This window comes from Phragmites australis, chromosome 8 (assembly GCF_958298935.1).
Source record: "Phragmites australis chromosome 8, lpPhrAust1.1, whole genome shotgun sequence".
Taxonomy (NCBI): Eukaryota; Viridiplantae; Streptophyta; class Magnoliopsida; order Poales; family Poaceae; genus Phragmites; species Phragmites australis.
Window position 1 is genome coordinate 33,172,947 of NC_084928.1, and position 13,039 is coordinate 33,185,985.

At 46.0% G+C, this 13,039-nt stretch overlaps 1 protein-coding gene across 1 annotated transcript; it reads left to right on the forward strand.

Annotated features, from left to right (window-relative positions):
• Window positions 1-11,634: 11,634 nt before the first annotated feature.
• On the forward strand, window positions 11,635-12,739 carry LOC133925977 (protein GLUTAMINE DUMPER 2-like). Its single transcript, XM_062371711.1, has 2 exons — window positions 11,635-12,270; window positions 12,465-12,739. The coding sequence occupies exons 1-2, from the start codon at window positions 11,756-11,758 to the stop codon at window positions 12,514-12,516; spliced, it is 567 nt and encodes a 188-aa protein (XP_062227695.1). The 5' UTR covers window positions 11,635-11,755; the 3' UTR covers window positions 12,517-12,739.
• The last annotated feature ends 300 nt before the right edge of the window (window positions 12,740-13,039 follow it).

Genomic DNA, 13,039 nt, shown 5'->3' on the forward strand with positions numbered 1-13,039 from the left:
CCTTTGGGTTCATGTAGTAGGATTCCAGTGTTCTTAATCCACATCAACTGGCTAGTCAGTAGTCATGTTGTGGTATTACGTTGATTAGTGCAGCACAACTTGTAACTTCTGGTGTTGTAGTAGATACGCTAGTAATCTCTGGAGAGTGATATCTTTTTTCACGAATATGCAAGAGGACTGCGTATTATTATATTAAGAGATAGGAAAAAAACATGAAGTTTTGAGTACAAACGCAACGCTAGGGATTGGACACCCCCGCTACACGGCATCGAAGTGCCGTGAAACTTAAGAGACTACTCACAAAATAAACGACCTAAGTGACGTGCACCCACGTGATCCATAACTCCGAATCCGCCTTGATCCACTCAAGAAACTGCGGCAATGTTGAGGAGTGACGATCGAAGAGCCTGGTGTTGCGTTCCTTCCATAGACGCCAAGCTACGAGCATGATGAGTGTGTTGGTGCCTCTCCGCATAGCCGCCAGCTGCAGTGAAACGACGTGTGTCCACCAATCTTGCAGGGAGGTTTTCAAGAGGAAAACACAAGTACGGCGAGCTCACGAGAGGGACTCCCACTAGATGGACTTAGAGTAGGAGTAGTCGACCAAGAGATGATCCGTTGTCTCAAGCACCTGATCGCATAGCCAGCAAGTGGAGTGAGCATCCAACCCGTGCTTCAAGCGCCTATCCACCATCCAAATACGCCATTGCGACGTGAACCAGATGAAGAACTTAACTCTCAGCAGAGCCAATGTCTTCCAAATCCGGTCGGCTCCTTGGAAGCGAACAACGCCTTGGTGAAGGGCGTCATAGGCCGAGCGCGCTGAATACAACCCGTCTGTGGTCCAACGCTAGACATAGACATCCTCTCTTTGCTCCTCCAAACGAATCTCCCAGAGTTGCAATCAAAGCGTGGCATACTCCATGAGAGCATGCACAGTTAGCACCCCATTGATGTCCCGAATCCACTGCCAGCCATGTAGAGCTTGTGATACTGTCCGAGTGCGAATAACATGACGGTCGATCATCGCCCAGAGGAAAGGTGCTAGAGATTTGATCGAGTGCCCGTCGAGCCAAGTGTCCATCTAGAAGAGGGCACGCTCGCCATTGCCGAGCTGCACAAAGACAGAAGCATTGAACAGAGCCTAAACCTTGGGCTCAACCTGTAGATGGAGCGTCGACCAAGCCCGATCCCAGTCAACTTTCTGCAGCCATAGCCAGCGGAGGCGCAGTGCGTAGCCAATAAGCCTGAGGTCAGGAACGCTGAGACCGCCAAGCTTCAACGACCTGCAAACCGCACCCATGCAATTGCACACTTCCCCCGCACCGACGCATCGATCCTTGTCCAAAGAAATTTGCGACGATTTGCATCGATTTCCTCGATAATCCATGTGGGTGGTTTATCCGCCATGAGGGTGTAGATTGGCATGGGTGAAAGTATAGATTTCACTAGGATCAGATGTCCACTCTTTTGCAACATAGGCCCTTCCAAGGTGGTAACTTGGCAGCGAGGCCCTCCACGAATGGGCGAAGCTGAGCTTTAGGGAGATTCTCGTTGGACAACGGAAGTCCTAGGTACTTGATCTGGAAATACTCAATTTGACATTGGAAGATGGCTTGAACTCCTTGCAACGCCTCATCACAACCAAAGATTGGAGTAATGGAACACTTGTCCAAATTCGTCCTTAGGCCTGAAGCGGTTCCGAAGATGTCCAGAATGCTCATGATCACCTTGGCTTCATAGAGCGTCGGCGATAAAAAAGGATCACATCATCCACATACATGCTACACTGGTGCCGAATCACCAAATGACCAATAGGTTGGAGAAGGCCGTCAGCGCTCCCCTTGACAAAGAGCCGGTTAAGGACATCCATCAACAAGATGAAAAGCAATGGAGACAACGGGTCACCCTGCCGCAGGCCGCATCAGTGACGGATGGGCGGACCTGGCTGGCCATTGAGCAACACACTCATCGACGATGATGACAACAGAATTGCAATCAATTCGTCCAACGCTGCCCAAACCCCCAAGCATGCAGAACCTCTAGGACAAATGGCCACGCAACTGTGTCAGAAGCCTTGGAAATGTCTAGCTTGAGCAATAGCTTGGGAATTTTCTGCTTCATGAGTAGCTTCGTGGATCGTTGTATGTACTTAAAATTGTCTTGAATCAATCGACCCTTAATAAACACACTTTGATTGAAATGGATGAGCTCGCCACGGTGTTGCGCGAGGTGGTTTGCCAACAGCTTCGAGACCAACTTTGAAAAGCTATGTAACAAACTAATCAGAGGATAGTCCTTTAGGGCTACGACGTTCAACCTTTTGGGAAGCAGGGATAGGAGAGGGCACCATTCAAGTAGTGCAAGTGCCGCCCTTTTTGTGCAAAGAAAGCATCAAGCGCCCTGATGACATCATCCTTTATCACCGGCCAAGTAGATTGATAAAACACATCGATGAAACTATCATGTCCAGGAGCCTTGTCCGGCGGCAGATCGCGAATCACTCTCCAGACCTCCTCCTCGGTAAATGGTGCCTCGAGGCAGGAAAGGTCCAGCGGGGAGATCCCTAATGATCCTAGATTAATCATAGATGTTTTGTACACCTCCTCACCCACCAGTCGCTCAAAATAGCATTAGACGACATGCGCTTTCTCCTCATGGCTGAACACTGTGTGGTCACCAGCTCGTAGGCCGGCGATGTGATTCTTTCGCCGTTGATAGCAAGCATGCAGGTGGAAGAAACGAGTATACGTATCGCCCTCCCTGAGCTGCGAGATCCTTGATCATTGTCATGCAATGGTGCATTCCAGAGAAGATAGATTGAGACAGAGGCATTTCAGTTGCTTGCGGAGCTCGAATTCATCATTAGAGAGCGTCCTGCTATCTTGCGCGCGATCAAGCCTCATAATTACCTCTTTGGCCAGAAGAAGTTGTAGTTTGACATTATCAATTTTCTTAGCTGCCCAACTCTAAAGCTCTCTTGCCGTGTTATGGAGGAGATAGTTGAGATGCCAGAAAAGGTCACAGACAGCCTCTGGATAGCACTAGCCCCATGCGGCGTCCTCTAGAAAGTCACCAAACTTCAGCCAAAAGATTTCAAAGTGGAATCTTTTTTTGCCTTGATGGGTGCATTACATTGGAGTAGAAGGGGGAAGTGGTCTGAGATGTCCGATGATACCCCCTGGAGAAAGGAGAAAGGAAAGAGCTCCTCCCAATCCAGACTGGCCAACGCGTGATCAAGCTTGATGAGTGTCAGATTGGCACGCTCGTTACTCCAAGTATAGGTACGGTCGTGCATGTGCAAGTCACGTAATTCGAGGTCATTGATAACTTGGCAAGAAAGCATCATGTTGTGTTGGTTGATGTGCGCATTGTTCTTGTCCACCGTGTCCAAGATCAAGTTGAAGTCGTCGACAACGAGCCAAGGTCCAGGGCAAATGTCCCGGATAGCCTGCAGCTCCTCCAGGAAAAGCGTCTTTTCATTAGCGTCCCGAGGACCATAAACTGAAGTGAGCCACCAAGAGTGATCTTCGGAGAGGGGGGAAATCATAGCCATGACTGAGAAACAGCGAATCTGAACGGCGGACATGGAAGGATGTCTGAGTGACAGGCGACCAGCACCCAACCCCGAGTGTGACAGGTCGACAAGTATGTGAAATCTCTAAAATTGGACCCAAGCATAGAGAGTACAACGACGTATGAGATCACATCGAGCTTAGTCTCCTGAAGACATATAATTGGCGCATTGGAATCCTCGACGAGGAGATAGACAGCGTCACGATGGGCTTTGGAGTTTAGGCCCCGCATATTCCATGAGAGAATAGCGATTTGATCCATCCAAGCAAACATAACAACCATGGAACACGACCATACACAAACACCATGGCCATAAGAGAGTTACGGAAACAACCGTAGTAGAGGTCTTACCGAGGGACGGGAAGAGCTCTTTGACTGCCACCAGATGCTTCCCACGCAATTCCTCATTGTAGAATTCCTCATAGGCCTAACTCACCGCTTCAGTAACTGGAGTAGACTCGAAAAGGATACTGACACGATGCATAAGCATAACTTCAGCACGCTTCACCGCCCTGACCTACGACAATGTCTGATTAACAATATCCCGGCTCTACTTAGGTAGCAGAGTAGGCAGCGCGGCAGCAATGTGAGCGATCGGAGTGGGTTTTGGAGCAAGCGGTGTCTGAACCTTCTTCTGCACACAATCAGCAAAAGCCTTGAGATTGTCCTCCATGACAATGACGGTCGTCTCGTGTGATGCAACATTTGAGGCTGTTTGGGTACTGTTTTGCTGAGCAGGGCTACAAGCAAATGGCGCAGTAGCCACCACCGAACTGACCAAGCGCCCCCCAATGAGGCGCCCAGGCTTTCTGTAACATCCTTACCTAGCACAGGAGAGTTGTCAACAACGTGCGAACACGACATGGAGATAATGTGTATCATCCGACAACAGGCCCAACGGTAAAGTCGGAGACCCAGATGCATCGCAAGCGAATGGCGAGCGTGGCACGCAGAAGACCGGCTTCCAAAGCCCGTGATAGGCGAGGTAGCCTTGAGGCCCATGGTGACATACAAAGCCGAGGCCTTGGCGCGATCCTGAGACTACACGAGAGTGATGCTTCACATCTTAGCAGGCACAACATGGGCTCGGTTGACAATGAGCTCATGGGCACTGAGTTCCACCATCATGGTGTCGAAGTTTCGCTGGTGGACATCATCATGGGTGGGGATGGAAATGACAATAGGGTTGTGCGGCCCTATCTATGGCACACTAAAAGCTGATACCATGATGCCAGAGCCCTCCTGCGTAGACATGAGGAAAGGCGTATCCTCGGGTGGCGCGATAGGGAAAGATCCAAACTGGATGCACTCGGATGCCGAGATAGGAAAAAAACCCCCTCCACCCAACGGACACCATGAATGCCATCGCAGACCGGCGCTAGATCAGTCCTAGCCGCCAAGAAGCAGACCTGACCGCTGTGGAGGGATGCCTGAGATGTTGGAGCAGATGCGGCTGTTGTGGCTGGCAAAGGCAAGAAGGACAACCGCCTCCTTGGAGGGAGGCCAGAGCAACCCATGCCACTGCCCTAGCTGCCGTCGAAATCGCCGGCCTTGTCGTCGAAAGAAGCAGCGCCATCACTGTTGGAGAATGACAGGACACAAAATTACGCCAGGGAAGTAAGCCGGATAGAAACATCATATTTCAAGGTCCACGCCTCCATGATGTAAGGTGGAATGCTGTCGAATAATTGCTGCATAACCAGGTCTTCCTAACGGATAGCGTGGGTAGGCTCCGTGACCTCCATGACCACATTGTCGGGGATATTTTCTAAACGGTCGCACCAAGCAACAACGTGGAGATCCGCAAGGTCAGACCGGTCTGCCAGAACGGCCTCATCCTCGAACCGCCCAACCCAAGAGTGAGAGCTCAGAAGAAGCTGAACTATAGGGAGGGACCAGGTGTGAGGTGAAACGCCATGAATGGAGATGACGACACGGTAGGCTAAAGCGCCACCGACCGTAAAGGACAACCTCGTCTAAGGTCGAAAGAACCAAAGGACGTCGGGCACCAGAGGCCTGCCGCTAGAGTGAAGGATGTTGTTGCACATAGCTTGAGACCGACAGACGATCAAGAAGCTTTGGGGGAAGAAGACCTTAACGGTGAACTCCTCTGTCAGGACTCCAAGCACGTCGGAGATGAAGTTTGATAGCACAGGGGCCTCCCCGAACGGGCATGGTCCGTGTAGGCAATAAGCACCCAACGGAGGTGACATTCCTCCACTGAGAAGAAATCAGACTAGGGCACTATGCATCTAGCAGCCGGCGGATCATGGCGAAGAACAGCAACCTCTTGGACGGAGATATGAGGCGAGGCACGAAGCGCCAGCACCGGTGGAGAGCCTGGAGGGGTAGGGCCAAGCGCCATAGAGCCCGTGGGGGTGGATCCAGCATGAGAAGGCCGTTGTTCGGCCTCCGAGGAGAGAGGCGGGGTAGCACTCCCGACCACTGAACCCATTGGAATGAAACCAGCAGAAGAGAGGCGATGGATTTGACATCGATGGTTGATACCCTCCGAGCCGGAGGAGGAGCCCCGTGGACGCTTGCAATCTTTGGCCTGGTGTCGGAACCCCCTACAACGGAAGCATCTTGGAGGAAGGTGACAATCAACACGGAGATTCTTCCAGGATAGACAGTTGAGACATCGGCCATTGAGGGCAGTAGGCAGTCTCTTTTTTACGGCGTAGGCGCAACAGGCGGCAGTCGTGGAGGAGAGCTGTTGCAGAGGGCAGGTGGAGCCCTTCGTACAATAGCCATGAAGCCAGAAGGGGCAACATTGCTAGGGGGAGGTCCAGGCAAAGGATCCCAAAGGACATACTTGCCTTTAGGCTCCCCTGATGAAGCCCCATCAAACGGCACGACATGAGACAACGGCGATCCCCTAGCCGAGGAGACGGACAACGAGTATCGTGAAGCCAGTGTTGCACCTTCAGTCTATTAGTGGAGGTGGCGCCAAGGTAGAATGGACAAGCAAATAGGGAGAGAGGGGAGGATATCACTGGGGAAAGGGATGGCTCACCGGTCACAGGGCAACGAGATCTCATGCGGGATATAGACACACCAGTCGATTTGAGATTTATGTAGTCGACACAGAAATCAATGACTTCCTCATTTCCATAGCCTTCGGCCATGCATCTTTTCGTTCGATTTCGGTTACGAACATATTTCTTCAGAACTCACATGAACCTCTCGAAAGGGTACATCTGATCCAGAAACACGAGGTCAAGAATCCATATATCTTTCACAATGTGAACAATGAGATGCACCATGATATAAAAAATGATGGAGGAAAACACGCCTCAAGCTGGGATAAAGTCTCAACCACGTCTTCCTGCAGCTTATCTAGCTTAGTCAGATCGATGGTCTTTTGTGATATCGCGTTGAAGAATGAACACAATTTGATGATTGAGTTTCGGACCTTCGGGGTAGAATACATCTAATTGCAATTGGGAGCACATGTGTCATCATCACATGACAATCATAAAACTTCATGCTAGTTAATTTTAAATCTTTCATGTTTACTAGTCTCTTTATATTGGCGGAGTAACTGGATGGAACTTTGATTCCATGCAAGCACTTGCACATTGCAATTTTCTCCACCCTGCTCAGACTGCAGCTAGCGGGACCAAGATATTTGCCGCCTTCTTCAATATCTTTGGGATGTAGATCCTGTCTGAGTTTCAAATATTTTAGATTCTTCCGTGCTTGGAGTGTATCCTTTGTATTGCCAAGTATATCTTGTAATGTACCAATCAAGCTATCACACACATTCTTCTTTATGTGCATGACATCGATTGCGTGCTGAACCACCAAATCTGGCCAATAAGCTAAGTCATAAAAAATATATTGCTTTTTGAACGTAGAAGCTCTAAGATTAGATTTCGGAGCCGGTGTACTGTCTCCAAGGATAATCCTAAGTCCCTTAACTTTCCTATCAAAAGCTCTCCTATTGCTGCGGTATGGGTGATCCTAGGGAAGAAATTTACGATGACCTATATACACCATTTTTCGATAGTTCTTCAACCACAAGCTCTCTATTTCATCTAAGCAATGCTCGCATGCATAATAACTTTTGACAGTTTGGCCCGATAGGTTACCAAGGGCTAGCCAATCTTAGATTGTTACGAATAACATTGCGCGTAGGGTGAAGTTCTCTCATTTGTATTCATCCCATACCCACACACCATTGTTTCACAATGTTACAAGATCTTCCATTAATGGTTTCAGATAGACATTGATATTGTTGCTAGGTTGCCTTGGCCCTTGTATCAGCACCGGCACCGTAATGTGCTTCCAGTTCATACACAACCAAAGAGGAAGGTTGTAAATACATAGTGTCACATGCCAAGTGCTCATGTTGCCAAATTGTTTCATCTCATCCGTACTCAACCCAAATCTTATATTCCTCACATCTTTTGCAAATGGCTTATTGTATTTCCTATCGATGTTTCTCCACTGCGTAGAATCAATGGGGTGTCTCAGCATTCCATCATCCTTGCTCTCCTCGGCGTGCTATCGCATCAATTCGGTATGCCTTTTGTTCATGAATAAATACTTCAAATGAGGGACTATAGGAAAAATAACATATCACCTTGACGGGAGGTCTTTTCTTCTTTCCTTCACCATCGATATCATCACTGTCACGTTTGTACCATGTTACACTACAGATGAGACACGTTTCCAAGTTTGCATTCTCTTCACAATACAACATGCAATCGTTTGGACATGCATGTATTTTCTATACTTCCAACCCTAATAGGCACACAACTTCTTGGCTTGCTATATGTTTTTTAACATCACATTTCTCTTTGAAAGCAATTTTTTCAAGAACAGTAACAACTTTATGAAGCTTATATCAGATCAGCCATTACTTGCATTCAATTGTAGCAGTGAAAGCATGATATTCAATGATGGTGTCTTAGAGTTCTCTACCATACGCTGAAACTTTTGAAAATCCTTTTCATTGACGAAGTTCCCCTCCCTATTGCGTAACATCTACTCCAGATCATTATTGTCGTCGTCAGCCAACATCTGCTCTAGATCATCATCGACCAAAGTATCTCTGAAAGATAGCATATCAGTGTATTTGCCAGCTGACATATCAGTGCATAAGTTTTTGTCTTCTCTGCCAATATGTTGCCCTTCCTATACGATCTCAGTTTCACCGTGCTCGGTCCAACGGGTATAGCTAGGCATAAAGTCTCTTGGCATCAAGTGAGAATGTATCTGCTGGGTGGTGGAAAACTGATTCTTGTTCTCACAATCGACACATGTACAACATATGTATTGAGATTGTATATTTGACTTATGCGCCATGGCTGCTACCATGAAATACTCTACTCCATTCTTGTACTCTGCGCTCACACGGCTCGTATCGTACATCTATCTTCTGTCCATTTACAATTATATTATTATTGTAAATTCATATTCAAAATATCTAGAAGATTTTGCAATCAACAATAAATAATTACCCCGCCATCTTCTACCGGCAATTGGCCTAGGTTGGAGGAGCCACCTTTTGTATGTTTTCACGTCCGCTTCCGATGAGCGTTTGTTGATGCCATCCTAATTTTTTATTATTATTACTCAACCCTTATGGAAGACTAATTAAGTAAAAATGAAAAATAAATACGCTCATACCTAAAGTTTCTATATTAGAGCTTGCTAATTAAATAAAATATATAAAATATAATTGGATCTTGCTAATATGTAAATATCATGGTGAGATTTTCTAATTCATTAAAAATCAAAATAAATACATTCATACCTAAATTTTTTATATTGGAGCTTGCTTAAAATATTAAAAATATAATTAGATCTTGCTACGTACCTAAGTATCATGGCTAATTTTTCTAATTTATTAAAAATAAAAATAAATATGCTCATATCTAAAGTTTGTATATTGAAGCTTCCTAATTAATTAAAGTATAAAAATATAATTGGAGCTTGCTATATACCTTAATTTTATGGCTAATGTTTCTAATTTATTAGAAATAAAAAATAAATATGCTCATACCTATAGCTAATATAAATCAATAATAAAGACACTTTCCACCATAAGCTACTAATTGAAGCTTCTATATTATAAATAAGGTATAATTGCATCTACATTATCTGAAAACATCATGACCATATGTTCATCTCTATCATATCAAAATCTAGAGCAATTTACCAAATAAAATTCAACTAGAAATAGATTAGAGATGACGTTACATACATTGGAACACCTATGACATGAGAATTCCACAAAATTTTGAAGCTCTTAAGAACTTGGTGACAAAAAATGGCAGCAACCGAACAAAAACAGAGCTCCTCTCTGTTGTGCTTGGGTTTGAGAAAGGAGAGGGTAATTTTTATATAGTCGAGACATCACTGTCAGCTCATATAACCAGCCGGTAATGATACCCTGCTATCATCGTCAGTTGATGAATTAAGCCGATAGTGATGAAAGAGTTAGGCATCACTACCGGCTCAAACCATCGATTGACAGTGATAACCCTTATTACTATCGGTTCATAAGCCACGATTGATTCTTCCCGTTCAGCTTATGAACCGACAGTAATGTTTCGTCACTGTCAGATCTATTAAAAACCGGTAACGATGGTCCGATATATAAGATCGGTTTTATAGTAGTGAAAACCTAGCTACCTACTCTAGTCTTATCGGGGACACAAATCGATGGACGATGCGCTTCAAAACATGCATTGGGGTTGCTTGTGAAATCGAGACATTACACCCATGTCTCTCGCCATGTTGCATGGAGTACAATGCAACCCTAGTCCGGGTCCCTCTTTTTTTTTCGCTGCGCCTTGTAATCAGATTTGTAAACCTAATAATCTTTACAAAAAGTAAAGTGATAAGCCTTTGCCTTTCAGAAACAAACGCTACTTCAGAGTGGACTATCACAGACGATTAAAGTTGAGAACCATGCTATTGGTCTCCAATGGCAAGGTTGCCGCAGAGTATGAGAAGTTTATCCCAGCTGTGAACTAATCATATGCAAGGCTTCAGCTTAACTGCTCTCTTGTGTAGAGTATAACTTGTCTCTTCAACATGTGGTATATAATCGAAAGTAAACTATTTGTTGTATAATATTATCGGCGGGTATAACCTCTTCTTCTTTGGCACTCCAACATATCCTGAACATGTAGATCAAACAAGAGCAGAAGACTCAAAAATATGGTGGAGACTTCTTTGTTTTATTTCAATGATCAATATCTATTACAACAATAGAGTATCTACATGTATATATAAAGGGAATCCGTTCTCTCCAAGAGAATGTATGATTTGATAAAGTAGTCCACACCAAGAAGTAAAAGGACTCCTAGTCCTTTCCTTTTTGGAACACTATCCAATTCACAACCCACATCCCACGGGAAACTCCTAAACTTTTCATCATGCAATGCTTGCTTAGTTCCACCCAATTATCAATGTAGAGGGGGTCAGACTACAAGAAACTTGCTAAATTTAGTGATTTGATTTATTATATAAGTGATAAAATAAATGTTTCTATTAGAATTTTGTAAAATAAGGAGGGGCCATGGCTCCCTTTGGTCTAAGAAAACTCCATCACTGTATATATATGACCACTAACCTACAAGTTATTCTGCAATTAGGACAGAGAAACATCCATCTTATCTACTTAAGGTTTGCGTCAACATAATCTAATTGGTTAGTTAACTAACCAACAAGTGTCCAGAGTTCACAACACACTCTCTCATAGTGCAACCCTAAAAGAAGACCATTCCCCATTGGTCTTCTTTTGATATCCTCTTGGCATCACACTTCACCTCGGATTCGTATCCTCTAATTTTACCGAAACAGTGCATATTTTCTTGTCCGTCATATCACGAATGACAGGTCATATTTCAGTGGTATAGTACTGCCACAATATTCTTTCCAAAGGTGACAGCTACAGTACTGTTACTACAGTAATAAAGTCCATCCTACTATTTATACACTCATGAATTACTGTAGTACCTCTGACTTTGCACACCCTATACCTCCAATCTGTATAAATAGCTCCAATTCCCTCTCACCATTCCACACCACCTCCAAGAACAAATACTTCTCTCTCCTGAATCCTGATCTCTCTCATAACCAACAGCAGGAAGAACGCAAGCTAGCTGGTGCAACACTGCAGTAAGCAGCTCTAGGCCTCTACTAGAACTGGTCTAGTGTCATGAGGCCAGGAGCAGAGTTCCCCATGAGCCACGGCGCGCCGACGGCGGCGCCGGCGAACGCGACGGCGCCGCACTCCCCGTGGCAGTCGCCGGTGCCGTACCTCTTCGGCGGGCTGGCGGCGATGCTGGGGCTCATCGCCTTCGCGCTGCTCATCCTGGCCTGCTCCTACCGGAAGCTGTCCGGGTACCTCGACGCCGGCTCGGGCGCCGACGGGGAGAAGGGCTCGGCGGCCTGCGCGGCCAATACGGCAGCGGGGGTCCAGGAGCACGTGGTGATCATCATGGCCGGCGACGAGAGGCCCACGTTCCTCGCCACGCCGGCGGCCAGCCGGGCCGTCGCGGAGGTGGAGCTCGGAGCCGCGCCGGAGGCGTGCTCCTACGGCTCGTGGGGAGAGGAGAAGAAGGTGGAGGTCGACGGAGGCTGCGAGGCGGTCAGCTCGCAGCCGCGCCTCGGAGTCGACGCCGGCGCCTCGAGCCGGAGCCATGAAAGCAGCAGTAGCAGTACGACAGCGCTGTAAGAAAGCTCGCACTAAAAGCTGCCGTTTTTTTGGTTTTAGCTTTCCCTTTTGGGTCGAGTGATCGCTTCTTTTTCTTGTCCCTTTTTCTCTTGTTGGTGTTAGATTTAGCTGGACGTGTAGACTCTTGACGTGATTGGTTGGGCCTTTGGTAAAATTATTGAAAAACGAAATTTCAATGCGACTTCTGCAGATGGAAATGGAAATATGCTCAGCAGCATCGTGCATACTTTGCCAATGCCTGAAGATTGGGAGATTGCAGCAACTTGTAAAGCTGAAGCAGCTGCTTCAAAAACGATTCTAATGGATGGATGTGCAGCCACCAGGGCAACAGTTTTGGGCACTGTTTAGAACACATGAACGGGTACATATCCGGTGAAAATGGTCAAATCTTAGGAATTCTCATAGAAAATAATTCGATTCTCGTAGCAACAATAAAAAAATGGCTCTAATGGATACATGTGTTACTTGGGGGAGCTGAGGATGAATATTATATTTACTAATTGGAGGCTTCTTTTGATGTCTTCACGTTAATCTAAAAAATCCTAAAAATTCCTATAAAAAAGCAAAACATCCAACCGTCGAATTAATTGATTGACTAACTGTAACCATAGATCAACAACTAGGCGAAATAACATAGAAGATTAAAAAACAAATCATAGAGTTCAACTCCAAGACTACTTGCCTTGTCTTTCCTTCCTTTTTTGTTGCAGATATCATTTGTCCAACAAAATTATGTTAGCAAACTCCAACTTAGTTACGTTAGCA